This window comes from Rhinolophus sinicus, chromosome 1 (genome assembly GCF_057876585.1).
Source record: "Rhinolophus sinicus isolate RSI-liver-muscle chromosome 1, RSI-T2T, whole genome shotgun sequence".
Classification (NCBI taxonomy): Eukaryota; Metazoa; Chordata; class Mammalia; order Chiroptera; family Rhinolophidae; genus Rhinolophus; species Rhinolophus sinicus.
Window position 1 is genome coordinate 186,394,037 of NC_142501.1, and position 18,821 is coordinate 186,412,857.

The 18,821-nt window shown below is 36.2% G+C and overlaps 1 protein-coding gene across 1 annotated transcript; it reads left to right on the forward strand.

The window, feature by feature from the left end:
• The first annotated feature begins 27 nt into the window (after positions 1-27).
• On the forward strand, positions 28-17,601 carry RRH (retinal pigment epithelium-derived rhodopsin homolog). Its single transcript, XM_019741894.3, has 7 exons — positions 28-3,565; positions 8,659-8,849; positions 11,008-11,107; positions 11,638-11,791; positions 12,693-12,861; positions 16,113-16,291; positions 17,487-17,601. Exons 1-7 carry the CDS (start codon positions 3,460-3,462, stop codon positions 17,599-17,601), a joined length of 1,014 nt encoding a protein of 337 aa, XP_019597453.3. The 5' UTR covers positions 28-3,459.
• The last annotated feature ends 1,220 nt before the right edge of the window (positions 17,602-18,821 follow it).

Consider the following 18,821-nt stretch of genomic DNA (forward strand, 5'->3'; position numbering starts at 1 on the left):
TGAAAAATCATGCCAGGACTTATTTTCCGGTTAGGTCTTATTTTGGGGAAACACGGCATTTTTTAAGTTAAAATGAACAACTAAAGCTTAAACCCAGTGGCTTTCACATGGAAAAAATGATTTGTTTCCATGTATAACTTTAAAAAAATTGGCTAGTGGAGCAGTGTTTTATATTACGTATTTATAAACTAACAGCCCTTTCAAAATGTTTGCCTTTTGTATACAAGAACATCAGCATCCTTTATTGTATTTTCCTTCTGTGTGTTAGCAAAGCAGTTTCTCTAATTGCAATTAATAATTGATTAGAAAACTTCAGTATGATTATGAATCTATTAAAGTTGGGACAGCTGTTCAAAGTGAGAACTGAAGTCAAGAAATTTCTGAAGAAATGTTTAATTTTTCTTATTCAATGTAGATTGAATGTTGAAAGTTTTACTGAATGTTATTTTACTTTTTAAAGGGACTCTAAATGTTTAAGATGTTATTCACTGTAAGTAAATATTTGATTGCCTGCTCGCGTTCAGGTTTCTGGGAAGAGACATCAGAAATGAAATTGGTTTTGGTCTCTATTGCTAGTGTAGTATCAAGAAGTAACCATGATAGCAAGTTAGAATACTATGAAATGAGACCATCCCATGCCATTGGTAAAATGAGACCATTTCCCATGCCATTGAAAAAATCAATTGATTTTTTTCAATGGCATGGGAAATGGTCTCATTTCATAGTATTCTAACTTGCTATCATGATTACTTCTTGATACTACACTAGCAATAGAGACCAAAATGTGTTTTCTCAGAAGGAATGATATTGCCATATTTTTTCCTAAATTTTCTAACCTAATACTTAGTTAACTCTTGAATGCTCATTTGAGTAGCATATAATACTGCCTGTGTCAATATTGCGGTTTTTTGCTACCGTTTTTGATTAACGGAATTGCAGCAGGATTAGGAAATATGTGGGCCGTAAATATATAATGAACAAATATGTTGAAAATTACTGTTTCACAGGAAGAAGGGATTTATTTTACAACATGGGAAAGGAGGCTATTTGATTTAGAATCCTTGCGTTGAAATTTTCAGTGCAAGTTAGGGCCAGGGTTTCTACTCTTGGTTTGTAAAATACATGGCAAGCACTAGAAAAGCCATTGTCCCAAGGACAGATGATAGTGTAACATTCCTATACTTTTTATCATTAACAAAAGTCTAAAATAGCTATGATGGAAATAGTGTATAGGTTGGTAGACAAACCACTTGGATATTTCACCTTTTATTTAGGTATATTTTTTGGTCATTGGCCACCTTTAAACTTTTATTTCCACATCTTATTTTTCCCTTTTCTTCCTATAGTATAATAATTCTTTCTGGGTTTCCTTTGGTATATTCAGTTTTGAATCAAGTTCACATGTTTAGGGAGCCTAATATTAATAAGTTTGGTACTGTGGTATCACTGGGTTCCATTGTAAAAGATATTTGGATGATTATTCACATATTAAATCTTTTGAGTTTTAACTGAATAACATTCTGATTGCATCGTGTTAAAATGCACTTACTGCTATAGCAGTTAAACAGTTTATTGGAATATAAGCAATATTTCCTGGTATTCCTGAAAATTTGGGAAGAGTTATGAAGGGAGGATTGACTTGAGGCAATTGAAGTTTATGAAATTAAAGAACTGTGAGCTGTGTAAACATTTTGATTTGAAAGTTATATTTCTTAGTATTCTAAGCCTCATCCCAATATAGCTCTTCTGTATCATTCATGAAGGAAGCACAAATACGTACTTTGAATGCACCTACCACCCTCATATCTGTAAAATTTATCTACAGCAGATAGTTGGCCATTTTTGGAATTATTCTTCATTTTTTTAATAAATAAAAATATTTATTTCTGGAAAGTTTAAATGAATGCTACAGCTAGGTATAATTCATTATAGAAGCAGAAGAGACTTATGATCCAAAGCATAGTCAAAAATTTTTTGTTTTATTCTGAATACTGAATGCAAAAAAAAAAAAAGATTTAAAAACCAACAACCCACAGATTTTTAAAAGGGAGAGTTCAACTTAGGTTTTATGTTCATTGCTTTGGGGTTATTTGAAAATATTTTGGTATTGGAATACTGATGAGATTCACTTTACTAGTATAGCTACTCTGTGGTATTAAAAATTTGAACTCTGGTAGCTGTAAGATCTGGGACAGGGCAACCAACTTGGTTCAACTTTGTCAGTTTATATAATAGCAGAGAATTGAGGCAAAAGGATTCTCTTGAGTCCCTTCCTGCTATGCCATTCTAAGATTTGTAAAATTAGTTGGGCAAATATAGCCCTCTAGTGGTTCTGTTATATGCTTACACTGTTAACTTTGGTGCATCTAGCATTTCTCTAACGTTACTGATTTTAAGAAATTCACTATTGAGAAGAACCTAATATTACTTGGCATTAAAAATTTGGGTAAAAAAAGGTGCTGGGGGTATCTTATTCTAACAATAAATGTTCATGTTAGATTGCAACTCACTTATGTAACCCATTTTTTGTTATAACTAGGTAGTCCAGAGTATTAGAATTGCCCTGTACTTTACAAATGAATGATTGAATCCAGGTACTTGACTGATACATGCTATGATTATTATCAGATAATTACTTGCGCATATCAGTGTAGGGTAAATTAACTGAGGTGGATTGTGAAGTAGATCATGTTATATCCATGCTATGAAATGTATAGCTATTGATAAATTAGACTTAATGTTTATAGACCTGGAATTTATGGTAAGGCTTTAGGGGAAAACAAGTTACAGAATGATTTTATATATGCATATCTCCTTACTTTTATTTAAAGTGAGAGAAATCTCGAACCCATATGAATATATATGTTTGTATAAGCAAAGAAAAACAGAAAGGATGTGTACCAAACAATATTATTACCTTTAGGGGTGTGAGATTTGGAAGGATGGGGGAAGATTACTTCTGTATTATCAATAGATATATTGTTATGGAAAAAAACAGAAGGAACCAAAATGGAAAAACTTGAAAGGGTCAACTGAAAACGGACTCTAATCTGAATAGTTTTAGAGAACCAAGTCTGGTTCTTAATTTCAGAACTGATTTCTAGCAGAGAACAGTTAACTCAGCTCCTGCACTTGATTTTCTGAGTTGGTTTATTGTTTAAATGGAATGTTTGCAATTGATAATCTCCTTAGATATAAGGCTGATGCCCAAATTGGTTAAAATGTGTGGCTTGGTATTTATTTTGCTAATAAGCTTTCCCCTTGTTTTGGGAATTAAAATCCTTTCCTCTTTTGCCCAGTCACAATCGTTATAGAAGGGCCTCTATGAAAAGGCCATTCTTTGAGGTCTCTAAGTGGAAATGATTGGTTCTGAAAATTCTTCCCTCAGTGGCCCTTATAACATTTCATAATTATTGAAGGCTTTTATAATGAAGGCTGTCTCAATATCTTCCCTCCAAAATGCTAAGGAATAATTTAGGCAACAGTTCAGACTTTAAAAGTGAAGGTGTCTCCGTCTTGTCACAGACTGAACACAATATTGTTGCAGCTTACTTAATTATGGCAGGTATGTACAATTATTTTTACTCCATTAAACAGTAATTTTGCTTTCGAATGGGTGAAGAAAAACAGGTTTTCAGCATGAGGTAGTAGGGAGAGCATGGGCTTAGAGATAGTGCTTCAAGTTCCATATTGTTGGCCAGCCTCAAGAAGTCCCTTATCCTTTTTGAGTGGGAGTGCTCCTGTAAATAAGGGTGATGATACTAGCTCTATTTCCTGGCTGTAAAGATCAGGTAAGAGAAGGTAGGTGAGAGGATAAATGAAAGTATTGGTACTGGTGGTTAATGTCACAAATTACTTTGAATGTGAGAGCAATTAAGTGGGGCTGAGAAAAGTTTTCTATAAAATGAGTAATTCTTTTATGATCATATATTTGGTTATTACATAGTTAAGTTTTAACGGGAAGACTGCACCATGGCAAAAGTGTAATTTTATGTCATTTACTATTCTCATAGATCTTTTTTGTAGTTTTGTCCTTGGTGGTGGAATCAAGTTAAGATTGAAATGTCCTGGAAAGAAAAAGTCATAAAAAGAGAGCAGAGCGTATTGTCATTGAGGACAGAGGGTGAAAATTCAGCTGTTCCAGAATGCTGTATTGAAAAACCTTTGAGCTTCGGATTTCATCATTTAGTATTTTTGCAACTGAACAAGTTCCTTTATCTTTTTGTTCTTCTGTTATCTGTAAAACAGGGATAAGAATAAGCTGCTTGTCACAATTGTGAAGAGTAAAAATAAATGACACATAAATGCATCTAAATAACACAGTAGGTGTTGGACTAATATTTGTATCTTCCTCCCCACATATACACACTCATTGATGCATATATTGGATTAAGGTAAAAACTTGTTCGCTGAGAAAAAAAAGGGGAAAAAGACAATAGAAGTTCTCTGATTATCTTCTTTATGTATAGGGTTTTTGTATAAATTTTATACTGAGCAGTCACTTCCTTTTCAACTATGTTCAAAAATGCATTTTATTAGGTTGGTGCAAAAGTAATTGCAGTTTCTGCAATTTTTAATCTTTTAAACTGATTACTTTTGCACCAACTTAATAGGAAAGCTGTTATATTGAGTTATTTTATTTTTTTGATGTAGGAAAATTTTCAAATATATTCACAAGCAGAGTGAAAAGCATTACAGATTTTACTGTACCCAGTTTATTTATAATTTATTAGTTTCCCCGTAATTCACAATTAAGAGTATTCCTTGTGTGCCAGAACCTGGTTCCTCAGTTAATTTGTAAATTTTAGTGATATGCTAACTCGTTCATTTGACTACCTCTGTGATAAGTATTTGACAAGTTCTATTTTTAACTTTTTGTTGTTGTTGCAACTCTATGTTACTTAAAGAGAAAATCTCCTTACTACAATTACATAGAAATATTTTGTATACAAATTTTTTATTTAGGTTTTTTGTAGATGACCAAGAAAAGCTATCGTTTTTTATCTGGTTATAAAAATAGCCTACGAAGAAAATTTTCTGTTAGGAAAAGGTTCTCTCTGGTTCTTACCTTTGTAGCATTAATAATGATGATCTTATTACTATTACTCAGATGACTGCTACCACCACCCCCACACACTGCTACTGCTGTGACTACTAATGTCATTTGAATAGTTGGTATATACCAACCATTGTTCTAAGTACACACATGTACAGAATAGTTCTTATACTAATTCAGTTAGCAAATTCACGTTATTTTCCCCAATTATACAGATGAAGAGTTTAGGTAACTTGCCCAATACACATATCTACTAAGTATTTATACCAGGATTTGAACTTGGGCATTTTGGTTCTAGAGCCCTCACATTATAACCACAAGGGTCTGTTTTATCAAGGAATACTGTGAGTATGTGTTTGTGTTTTTGGTAGTTGAACTGAAGGGAGCATATCTAACCTCTTTATGCTTTTGTTCAAACATTTATTCTTTAGTTCCCGTAATTTTTTCCCTTTGATAAAACCCACTTAAACTTCCAAATCAAACCCAAAGCTATGAGGAAAAGAATTCAGTCAAAGCATTTATTTGTAACTTTTACCAAAAGCCTAGAGTTTTCATTTTTAATTTCATTTCTAATTTACTGTTTCTCTTAGATTTTAGCTCTTATGAACTTTTACCAACTTGAGCAGCCTCCTTTTCTATAATTAAAGCTGTGAGGCAAGAGGGCATAGTGGATTAAGGACCTGAAATAAACTCATGAATTAATTGTAAAACGAAGGGTGAGAGCTATTAGGCTGGAGAAAATGGCTGTGTACCGTGTAATGAAGAACCACCTAAGTAGTAAACACAGTAGGAGTCACTGAATGACATGATACGTTTTGCACTCAAGCAATGTGCTGCGTACAGTGGTAGCTAAGGGACCATGCGGGAGTCCCTGTGATGAAGATTAGGAAAGCCTGAGGAGGGAGTAGCAGCAGTGGGGACAGGAAGTAGTAGACACATTCAAGAGCTAGAAGTTCGACTCATCGGTTGGATGTGGAGATTGGGGGAGGAGAGGGAGCATCAAAGATGACAACTAGGTTTCCTTTTTGGGGTACGGGATAGATGACAAAGCTCTTCTCCAAGATAGGAGCATACCTGGGCAAGAGCAGTTTGGAAGCAGGAGAATTTTCTGGGTTCAGTTTGAGCGATGCCCAGTAAAAAGCTGGGCACGTGGGTTTGAGTTTTGTGAGGTCGACCTGCAAAGTATCAGCATAAAGCCTTGGATAAGTAGGAAAGCACTCAGAGTATGTGTTGAATATGAAAAGAAAGGGGGTGTAGGACAGAAACTTGGACAATGCACATATTTAACGAGGTAGGGATGAGAGAAAGGCCAGGAAGAAGGATCTGCCAAAGATTGGAGAAAAGCCACAGAAGCCAAGGGGAAATTAACTTAGACCTAACTATTAAATGATCATTGTCTATTTGTTAGAAAACATCTACAGTAAGGGGAATGAAGCTGTGTGTTTGAGACAGCAGCAGAGAAAACAGAAAAGGGCTACATTTTTTACCTCATAGCCAGTATACGGTTACTTTGTTCTGGTTGCACACTTGGTAGGCAGCAACTTACTGCACTGTGTTTTATCTGATTTTTTTAAATCATCAAGTTTGTAGCTAGCCCAAAACATTCTTCATTACGCTTTTTAGAATATGTGCTGTATACATGCTACAATACTAGATGCTAAAAATAGAGCCAAAGAATCATCAAATTTGTTGTCATTGTGCCTTAATTATGCTTTGCAGGAATAATAGAAATTAAGCAATATGAGTTTTAGTTTAGGTCTGTTTATTAAATAAATCTATATGTCACATAGAACACAGAAATCATTAGGCGTCTGAAATCCTGGGGGTGCCAAAAAATGTATACACATGATTTGTATTCATCTTTTGTTATTGGTGTTAAAATGTGTATACATTTTTTTGGCACCATCTGTATACACTGAAACTAGAAATACATAAAAGTTAAATAATATATCATCACGTAAGATTAAGTATAATATAAACAAATTCTTTGGGAATTTAGAGAGAGTATTCTGTGGGTAAGAGAAGGCTTTGGGGCAGAACTGGGCTTGGCCAGAATTTTGAAGGATGGGTAGCATTTGGATAGATAGAGGAAAGAAGTAGGATGTTTCAAGTGGGAGAAATATGAGTCAAAATTTACAACAAGCCTGGTGTATTTGATTACTAGAATGGAGGGCTTATTTGACAAGTGTGGAAATTTGCTCGGAAAGGGTGAAAACAGATTGAGGCAAAGAGCCTGGAATATCAGGCTGGGACACGTGGACTTTTAGCTCACAGAGTGGAGAGTACTGAAGTTTGGGGAAGAGAAGAACTGTGGTTAATTCTATGTTGTAGCAAGTTCATTCTGCCAGCATCTTGGAGGGGGAAAGAACAGGAATCTGGAAGATTAGGGTAACAGGAAAATAAATGGAAGTTTTAACTGAGGTGCCAATCTCAGAAGTTTTTCCTTAGCTGATAACTTTTGTGTGCTGGTGCTTGGAAACCTTCCCTCTCTCAGACAATAGCTGGGGTGGTGGGGCGGTGGTGGATGCTCACTAATTTCTCTTCACCATGGTGAACACAACTCTATTTCTTTTGTTGTTCACAGTCCTTTAGCCTCTAGGGGGTGATGGCTCTAGCATTTGTCAATTCATCCACCTCCCCTATTGTTAGGACCTAGTATGGCTCACATGAGGATTATGGGAAATTTACGCATACTTTACAGCATGTAGGGGGTGTTAAGTAACATGCACATCTGGTCCACTCAACAATATTTCTCATTGTAAATTAATACATTGGCATTCTGATTAAGAAGTTTAGTCATCTGTCTACCCGAGTTCAGCCAATTCTCGGACACCAACATCGAGTTTCTGCACACACAAGGGTAAGAGTCAGATCCCAGATTAGGAATTTGAGGGTGATCACCTGTGAGGCATCTCAATGTACCTGAAAGCCAGCCTGACTTCCTCTCTGGATAGCCAAACCTTGCAGCGTGTGTGTGTGTGTGTGTGTGTGTGTGTGTGTGTATGTGTTGGATGAAGAACTCAGATTTGGGCATGTTAAGCTTCAAGTAATATTGGAACAGGCATTTGATCTTATACACATAGATGCTTAAATGTTTAATGGCAATTAGTTGAATGAAAAGGGATATGGAACTGGAGCATGGGTCAGGGCTGGAAAGTGATAGAAGAGCTTGTAGGATAGTATGATAGTTGAGGCTCCAGAAAGGAAACTTATAGAGAAAGAAGAGTCTCGGGTTTCAGGAAGGAGGAGGAGGAAGTTCAACTGCCAAAACAGATGGTAGGGTCCTCCATAGATCCCCCAAATAAGCAGGACTGGTGTCATGAAAGGCAAGGGAGGAAGTTCAAAGACAAGGTAATTAATAGTCATGACATTAGATCCAGCCTTCAGTGCTGGTTTATGCAATTGGCAGATTGTTTTAATTTTCTTATTTCTATTTCACAGGAGGGCTGTAAAGATATTAAACTAGTTTTAAGAATAACTGGAACTCTTCAAATGAACTGAAATAGATGGGCTACGTTTTTGAAGGGGCTTAACTATTTAAATTTGATACTGCTTTTAAATATTTAAATTAAAAGTGTATGATGTTTTGTGTATGTTCTCAGGGGTGATAAGTATTCTCAGCAACGTAACAGTTCTGGGCATCTTCATTAAGTACAAGGAACTTCGGACACCCACAAATGCAATTTTCATTAACCTGGCTGTTACTGACATCGGGGTCAGTAGTATCGGCTATCCCATGTCTGCTGCCTCAGATCTGTATGGAAGTTGGAAATTTGGATATGCAGGATGTCAGGTATTGGAGATCTTTGCAATGAAAGCTAAATAAAGTAGATTAAAGAGATGTAAATTTAAATGTCTAAAAAAATCCCAAGGGTTTCAATCAAATAAGATCATGTAAGGTGATAGATATGGTGCTCTTACTGAAAGCAGCTTCAGGAGTGATTGGGAAATGTATTCTTTAATAAGAGAAATGAAATTGCTAGCCATTATTAAGTTTTCAAAATTTCCCCAACCCAAAGAAAAAAAACAAATTAGCATTCGAGAAGAAAAGTGAAAACGTGCACATTCAAATAAAAACTTGCATATTCACATGAAAACTTGCATATTGCAAATTCAAAGAGAAATACCCTGCTTTCATTTGAAACAATGAATAATGACATATCATAATATCTGCTATTATTTTTACTGACAAGGAAATAGATTAATTTGCATTAGGTAGTAGAGAAGTAAGATTTTTTGGCTTTATTTTTTAAATAGTTTATTTTAAACTATATAGACAGTAAAATGAGAGTACGTAACAGAAAATAATGAATACCCACGTATTCATCAACCAATTTTGTCAAATCTTAATGTTTTTCAATGTGTGCTTCAGGTTGTATTTCTTTTTAAAAATAGAAAACTTGGCAGATACTGTTGAAGTTCATTGCATACCATCCCCAATTTTATTCCCTTATTTCCCATTAATGTTTTTCTATCTTACTACATATTATTGTATGAGTATACATAAACTAGATACTGTCTGCATGTTTTAAATTTTGTATAAATAATATATTGTTTGCATCATGCAATTTCCTTTCATTATTCGATATTATGATGTTATATTTTTGAGGTTTCACCATATTGATGGATGTAGCTGTAAGTCACTCATTTTATGAACATATCTCAACATACTTATTCATTTTTTGGTATGGAGCATTTGTTCCCAATAGTTTTCTAAAGAAGGCTTCAATGAATGTTCTTATACCTGTCTCCCACAATATGTGAGAGTTTCTTTAGACACATTGTTTAGGAGAGGGTAGCTGGATTGTAGAAAATGTTCATCTTCAACTTTATCAGATGTGGCCAAATTGCTCTCCAAAACAGTTATGCCACTTCCTCCACATTCTCCCGAATGCTTGGGACTGTCAGACTTTTACATTTTTATCATTTTGATGGGTGTAAAATGGTGTCTTATAATTTACATTTCTTTGAATACATAATATGTTTACATCTTTTCTTATTTTTTCTGTTTGTCTTTTCCTCTTATTGAATTTTCTACCTTCTGAATACATGTTTTTAATTCTTTTTTTTTTTAACTTTTATTTATTCCAGTGTGTTTTCCCAGGACCCATCAGCTCCAAGTCAAGTGGTTGTTTCAATCTAGTTGTGGAGGGCGCAGCTCACAGTGGCCCATGTGGGGATTGAACCAGCCAACTTGTTGTTAAGAGCACTGTGCTCTAACTAATTGAGCTAACCGGCCGCCCTACCTTCTGAATATTACTGTTTTGTTGGTTATATGCGTTATACCTAACATGGTCTGTTTTTGCACTCTGTTTATAGAGTATGTTGTGTAGAAGTTTTACTTTATGTCTTCAATTTTTAAAAAACTTTATTTTACTTAATGAAGTCCCAAAACACTTTCTATAAATGCCTTTATTAAACTCATTACAATTTGACATTGGAAGATGTATTTTTAAATCAGTAAAACAAACAAAAAAAACATTTAATGTATTTAAAATATATTCTAGCAATGGGATAAAAATGTAAATGTCAGGCCGGCCCAGTTGCTCAGGTGGTTGGAGCGCTGTGCTCCTAACGTCGAGGTTGTGGTTTCGATTCCCACATGGGCCATTAAGCTGTACCCTCTACAGCTAAGATTGTGAACAACAGCTCTCCCTGGAGCTGGGCTGTGAACAGCTGGAGGTTGGTGTTGGCTGCTGTGGGGAGGTTGGTGTGGGCTGCCATGAATAGCCGGCAGCCAGCATGAGTGGCCAGCAGCCAGAGAGAGCTGCTCTGCGCTTCTGTGAGCGGCCAATACCAGCATGGGCCAGGGAACTGTGTCCTACACAACTAGACTGAGACACAATGGCTTGAACCGGAGTGGTGGGGGGCGACGGAAGAAGGGAAAATAAATGTAAATGTCTCTTGGAGAGTGGGTAGAATGGTGGATTCTTTCCAATTTTGATTTTTAGATTTATGCGGGATTGAATATCTTTTTTGGAATGGCAAGTATCGGATTACTCACAGTCGTGGCCTTGGATCGATACCTGACCCTCTGCCGTCCTCATGCAGGTACAGCACTTTTTTCTGCTTTCTCAATGAATCCATTTCTTGTAAGTATCACTTGACACACATTCACTTTAAAATATAACTGTAATGGATTACAATCATGGTCAGCCTTATTTCTCTGGCAATCCTTGCTCAAAACTTTCAATGATTTCCTATTATACTTAGAATAAAACCCAAATTTCGTAACAGCCTCCAAAGCCCTGATACCTTTCTAGCCTTGGCTAGGGCCCTCTCACTTTGGTGTCCTGGCCACGCCCTTTCCCACTTTGGGGTCTTTGTAGATGCTTCTTCCTTAGATCTGGAAAGTGCTTTTCTCTGCTTACCCTGTGGCTGAGCCTTTGTATCATTTAGGTTTCAGGTTAAATGTCTTTTTTTTTTCAGAATGTGAATCCATGTAGATAGGCTTTGAATGAGCTAAAGTGCTCTGTAAACAATCTACTTGATAACAACTTTGAATCATCAGTGAAAACAAAGTAAAGATGTGAATTCCATTATTGGCAAATGATGCTCATACTTCATATGTCTGTTCACAGGAAGAAGCGTGACGACCAGCACTTACGTCAGCATGGTTGCGGGGGCCTGGGTCAATGGCCTCTTTTGGGCTGCGATGCCTATCATAGGGTGGGCTAGTTATGCCCCAGATCCTACTGGGGCCACCTGTACCATAAACTGGCGGAAAAATGATGCGTAAGAGACACTGTTACACTTTATAATCAAATACTTCTAATGTAGACATCTGACCATTTCAAATTTAAACTCAGATCAAATGTTTTCCATACATTGTGTGGCAAAGGGCTTCCTTGGTGGTGATAATGTGACTCCAGCATTGAATTACGCTTGTTTGCAAGTAAAGGCCATCCAGCTTCCTTGCCCCACTTACCCTGTTGCTTCTTCTCTCTCCTCTGGCAGCAATGGGGGTACAGAGTACCCTTCTGATATTTGCACCTCAGAGGGAGAATGTGAGAGGGAGAAGGGAGTGTTAGTATTGTTAGACAGTGTGCAGCTTCTGCGAAAGCCCAGGCAGACTCCTTTTTCTAACTTTTCAAGACGATCTGGTGATAAAACATCTTCTGAGAATTACGTAGCAAAAGCACCATCACTGCAAAGATTTGCTTGCTGATTAGTAATGCTCCTCTATATTTACTAGGGGAAAGAGGATAATTTAGTTTGTTAAAGAAAATGAAAGATTACTCAGAAAAACAAATAGAAAATTTCTAACTCTCACACTAAATCTAAATCTAAAACATTTTCTGTAAAGGGCTGACAAGTAAATATTTTAAGGCGTTACTGGTAAGACTGTCTGCTGCAACTATTCAATTCTGCCTGTGAAAGCAGCCATAGACAGTATGTAAGTGAATGTGGTTCCAATAAAACTTTATTTACACAAATAGATGACAGGCTAGATTTGGCCCATTGGCCATAGTTTGCCAACCCCTAGTCTAAATATCAAATATACTTCCTAAGCTATTTAATAATGTAATGACTGCTGGATAGTGCCAGTATTATTTCTAATAATTATTCTGTTTGCCTTCCCTTTTTAATACATTAAACAAGTAGTAATTTAATGATTCCATTTTCTTATTTTCAGATCTTTTGTTTCTTTCACGATGACAGCTGTTGCGATAAATTTTATTGTGCCCTTGACAGTGATGTTTTACTGCTATTACCATGTCGCTCGATCCATTAAATTTCATACTACTAGTAACTGCACTGAGTATCTCAACAGAGATTGGTCAGATCAGGTAGATGTAACAAAGGTAAGCCATTAAAATCCTTAAAATATTTTTGTAATCAAACTCTTATGCATACATCGTCCCCTGGCCTCAGCAATCATCTCCCTCCGCCCCCCCCCACCCACACACACACACTTCTTACTCTGGCTGTTTTTTCTGGTGTTTGTTTCTAAATGATGTGCTTATCTGCTGTTTTGGATATTTTTGTTTGCTATTACTTCTTGATTTCCTACTATGGACAATGAGAATTTATTTCTCTTATACCACTAACCTTTCCCATTTCTCCCCCATCAACATTTCTCTCTCCTCATCTTGTCAGTATAATGTTACTATTTGGTTTGTTGGAGTCGATTTTACATTATTGTGATTATCTAAATACTGTTTATTCCAGATCTCTGTAGGGGTCTGTAATTTGTTATTGATTTTTTTTTTTTATAAAACTTCCCCCCCCATGGAGTTAATAATTTTTTTTCTTTCTTCCTATTCCTCCTTTCTTCTCTCCCCCACCTCTTCTTCCCTTCCCCTTTGTAGTTTTGTTTGCTTACTACTGTTCTGTGTACCTGTCACTAATTTCATCTCTAATCTCTCCACCAGCAGCGTCAATTTTCTCTCAGTATTTTCAAATGCATCAGAGACTGGATCGACTTTCTCCTTTTCTTGGAACTTTTCTTCCTTGCATTCCCTGGCTCCTTGCTCTGCTCTACACTGGCCATTCTCTAAAATCACTGCCCGGAAGGCTGGCATCCTTGGATCGCCTTCGTCACGATCTGGGAGTGCCTTTGGCCTGTCCTGGGCCGGATCGCCTTTTTTCTGGGTTGCATGTCTTCCTTTTTCTTGGTTACTCCCTCTCCATGTGGTGGAGTACTTTCTCAAGAAGATTCCTGAGAAGGTTACAGGGAGGTAAATGTTTAAAGATTTTTCCATGCCTGAAAATGTCTTAAAATTCTACTATCATATTTGATTGATTGTTTGTCTGGTATAGAATTCTAAGTAGAAAAATGATTTTCAGAGAATTTTGAAGATGTGCTCTATCGTCTCCTGGCTTCTGGTGTTGCGAGTGAGAAGGCTGACTGCATTCTGGTGACTGACCCTTTGTAGCAATCTGTGTGTTCTCTCTGCAAGATGTAGGATCATCTCTGTGTCTCCAGTTTTCTGGAATTTTACAGTGATGTGCCTTGATGTGGCTTTTTTTTCACCCATGTGCTGGTACTTGGAAAGTACTTGCAGTGCAAAGACCCAGGTCTCCCCTTTGCAAGAGTTCTGGTTATTTTCTCTGATGATCCCCCTCTCTGTTTTGTTGTCTCTGTTCTCTTTTCCTGGAAATCCTTTTATTTTATTTCATTTCCTGGATTTATCTTCTAATTGAAAAAAAAAGAATCTTTCCTATGTTGCTCCTGTTTGGGTTGTTTGTGTTTGTTTGTTTGTCTTTGTTTCTACTTTCTGAGAGATTTTCACAACCTTGTCCAGGTCTTGGATTGGCTGAGGAGAGTGAGACTCAAACCTTGGGTGCAAAATTTAAGCAGGCACCAAAACACTCAGTAAAAAAAAAAAAAAGTAGTAGTTAATGAAGTATTTTAGAAAATCCAAATTAATGCCAAAACCCATACTGAACACAATATAAAATTTTAAATAAAGATAGGGTCTGACCCTGCAGCTGCACAACTCATCCCTGTCATTTACCTTACTAGTCATGGTCCAGCTAATCATCTCGTTCAGCCTTTCTATTGCATTTTTAAAATTCTGCTCTCTTTTTTATATATAGGATAAAAATAATTATTATAGATGAAAGAATCATATTATATTATATACTACTTTTTAATAGCCTTCTCTTCTTGTTTTATATCTTCTCTCAGTTCTGTGATGTTATTATGTATATATTTACATTTTCTTTCTGTTCGTCATGTATTTTTTGTTTCCCCTGAGTTTCTGCACCATTTTGGCCTCTGCCTGTCAGTTTGCGTGTTTCCTCGATGTCTGGTGGTCAGTGACTGTGCCTATATACTGAAGAGTGATGCACTAAAAAACTGATTGTAAGCTCCTGATGGGCTCTTTTGCTGGGATGTTTCTTTGGTGGGGTTTCTGACAATCTGTATCTCTAGGTATTATCTGCTGGGCTGGTCAGTTTCCAAAAAGATTTCTTTCATGTTCCTGGGTAGGAGGTATAAGTCTGTCTACCTGTATGTTTAGGGCTCGGCGTGGGTGGTTGGGGACAGCATGCAACACCCCTCTTCAGTGCAGCACTCTAGCTCTCAGCTGAGCCCAGTGTCCCCATTTTGAGTTTTCCTGCTTTCCTTTCTCTTACACTGACCTTCTGGGATGCTTCTGGGAGAGGAAGGGGCCGTTGCCTGACAGAGTACAGATGGGATTCAGAAGTCTGCTCCTTTTTGCAGATTTCAATGAGTTCTCCTGTTTTAAGTTCCACGGGCAGCCCCACATTCAGAGCTAGCTGTCACCTTGAATTCTTGAAACTTTCTGTAGTTCTGTGCAATGATTAGTCTGTATTTGGTTTTCTCTCACTGCTAGCTCTTTAAATTTTTTAAAATTTCCTTTTTAATCATTCTTGTGTCTGATAAGTAATTTGCTACTTGTCCAAGAGTTATTTATTCATTTTTAATTTTTACAGAGTTATTGTCTATCTGCGATTCTTAGTTCTTAGTCCTTATGGTTTGATATATTTTTAAACCTCTTTTCCATCATTTTAGTGGACAATCAGGAGGGAACAATGTAAAATTATAAATTTTCATTTAAATGAGATGCCAGGGGAGCTCCTTTACAAAACTGTCTGCGCTGGACATATTATATGTTGAGCTCAAATTATCTGTATTTGAATTCAGGGAGTTCAGTATAGGACTTTTGTTTTCAGATTGAGTTTAATAAGTTAAAAGTTATTTTTAGATTACAAGATAATGACAGTGAAGAAAAAAAGCACAATGCCTGCAGTCCATAGCACAATTACTAGAAATGGGTTAGGAATGGGTTTATATGTCCCTTTCATCAGCTTTCGTGTTCTTCACCAGCACACCAAAGGAAAGCAGGGATTGTCTACATATGTGTCACATTCTATCCATTTCACAAGCTCTTGCTATTATAGATAACTTCTGTTTTTGCACATGAGCAAAGTACAACGAGGGTGAAAGATCAATTTTTCCTTTACGTCATAACCAACATAGAGTTATTCAAATTACAGTCTGGATAATTTTTCATGCTATTTTAGATATATTAGCTATTCAGGTATTTTAGATTTGGGGTTTGGCAAGTAATGATTTCTTTTACAGATGTCTGTGATAATGATACTCATGTTTCTGGTGGCGTGGTCTCCTTATTCCATCGTGTGCTTGTGGGCTTCTTTTGGCGACCCAAAGATGGTTCCTCCCTCAATGGCCATCATCGCTCCACTGTTTGCCAAATCTTCTACCTTCTACAATCCCTGTATTTTTGTGATTGCTAATAAAAAGTAAGTAATGTCTAAAATGCTTCTGAATAAAACAACAGATACAGAAAGAATGTTAAAAAGGCAACAGATAATGTTCTAAGACATTTGGGGAGGTAAGTGACAGAAACTCACTTTGAACTCATATAAAAGTTATTTGACTCATGCCATTGGAGAACCTTAAATGCCTAGAGCTCCAGTTCTGTGCCAGGTTCTTCTCACATGGAGGCAAGATGATCACAGGCAACCCAAGAGCCAAGCCCTACCATCTAAGCATCCCTGCTTTTGAATGTCATCTCAGTTGGCTCTTTGGCAGAAAAGCTGCTGGAAGGTCATCAGTATTCCAAAGAAAAGAGTGGTTCTATTACCGTAAAATGGACAAGGCAAGGCAATGTGGGGTTCCCTAAGTGGGTAGCATAGTTGTATATTTACTAGAAAGAAGACATGTCATTCAAATGCAAGAGAAAAATCCAGTGCTAGCATGGAGGGCTTCAGGAGTGGGTAGTTGTTCAGGATAATAAAGAGCCCCTTCCCCCCTTTATTGGGACTCTCGGTAAGGATTTCTCTCTTGCCTCCTCAGTGGAGCTTAGATTATTTCCTGTTGTGTCTGAAAGATGTAATGAACCAATCTACTGTGCTTAAATATTTGCCAAATATATCTCAGTAGAGGGCAAGTCATTGGATCCTTGAATGCTAATGATGCCTCCATTAAACTTATGTATTTATGTGCACATTTGGGAGAGCAGCTTTAGTTACAGGTATGTGAAGTTTGAGACAGAAGAAAGACCAAACAGACCACATAAGAAGAACAAAGAACAGATTTCAAATTCAGAACTTATTGGCTGTTCTTTTGGAAAGGTCAGTCATTCTCAGACTCGCCTTAATTTCAACTGGCCTTTGCTCCGAAGAACAGATGCATGAAATACACATCCTTAGTTCAAATAAATAAATCTTTGCAATTGACATAAGACGTGTCATTTTAAACACATATGATTATTGATTTTTATTAAATGTCTTCAATGTTTATAATCAATGGCATAAAATTGGTCTTTATCCTATGTACATTTGTAAAGATTCTCAATAGGAGATGTTAAAGTCGGAGGAAAGGATTTATCTAAAGATGTCAATTAGCAGCAGTGGCATCTTAGCCATATTTGAAAGTGCTTTAAAGTTCCAGGTCATTATAGGATAATGCCAGATTTTCCCGTTTTCATTGTAGGTTTCGAAAGGCGATGTTTGCCATGTTCAAATGTCAGACTCACCAAGCAATACCTGTGATGAGTAGTTTACCAATGGATGTACCTCAAAACCCATTGACTTCTGGGACAATCTGAAATAAGAGGAAAGCAGAAGTTATCAAAACATTTCACTTACTTGTTTTTTTTTTTGCAATGTTTTAATTTTATTTAAAATATGAGCCCATTTAGATCAAATGTAGACATAGATTATTGTCCTATTAGTCTTAATTCCTCAAGTGTAGTTTATATTAGGATGGTGCAAAAGTAATTACAGTTTAAAAGGTTAAAAATAATTGCAAAAACCGCAATTACTTTTGCACCAACCTAATAGTTCTTCTGTTTCTGCGTTGGTTACTGTAGGGAACATTTCTTTATTTCATTATGTGTAAACTTATTGCTCGTGTCCTTTGATGAATCCAGGCACCTGAGATTAAGGCCTCTTCTCTTTCTCCCTATCATGGCAGGCATTACACTGGGTCAATGACCTGGAATCTTGCCTGGGTCCTCCGTTAGACCAGAAGTAGCTGCTATGTTAATGTTAGAATAAATCTATAATAACAGTTAATAGTCTTTAATAAATAATTATATTATTAAAATTTCATTTTTAATTACCATTGTTCCATATATGTGTTTCCATTATTTGCCACTAGAATTAAGTTTAATCAGAGTGCGGGGTTTTGTACGTTTGTTCTTTTTTTCCTATCTTTTTTGTTTGTTTGAAATTTATTTTATTGTGATAAGACATAAGATCCCCCTTAAGAAATTTTTAAGTGTACAATACAGTATTGGTAACTATAAGTACAATATTGTAGAGCAGATATCTAGAACTTATTCATTTTGCTTAACTGAAACTTTATGCCCATTGATTAGCAGTATATTTGTTCTTTGATGTATCCTTAGCACATAAACCCATTTTGCTTGGCATATAGTAGGGATGCAATAAATATTTGTTGAATGTTGAATAAATTTGTAAACTCATATATTTGTCATTTTAAATAACCATTAAGCATAGCATGACAATACACTGTTGTTTAAATAGTGGACATTTAAAATCTAGTATTTTATTTTAATTAAGCCAATTCTTCTGATTCTATTGTTTCCATATGCATCCTATTAGTTTTAAATAGTGTCCATAATAGTCTTATTTTTATAAAATTGATTCTTTTAAGAAAGTTTTTGGTTTAAAGATGATGGTAGAAGCACCCAATAAGAAGACTAAATGTCATATATATACATATATATATATATATATTACCTAAACCCTTGATTGTACCTATGGATTCTCCATTTTATATTTGTGGAGGTAGTTTTTTAAC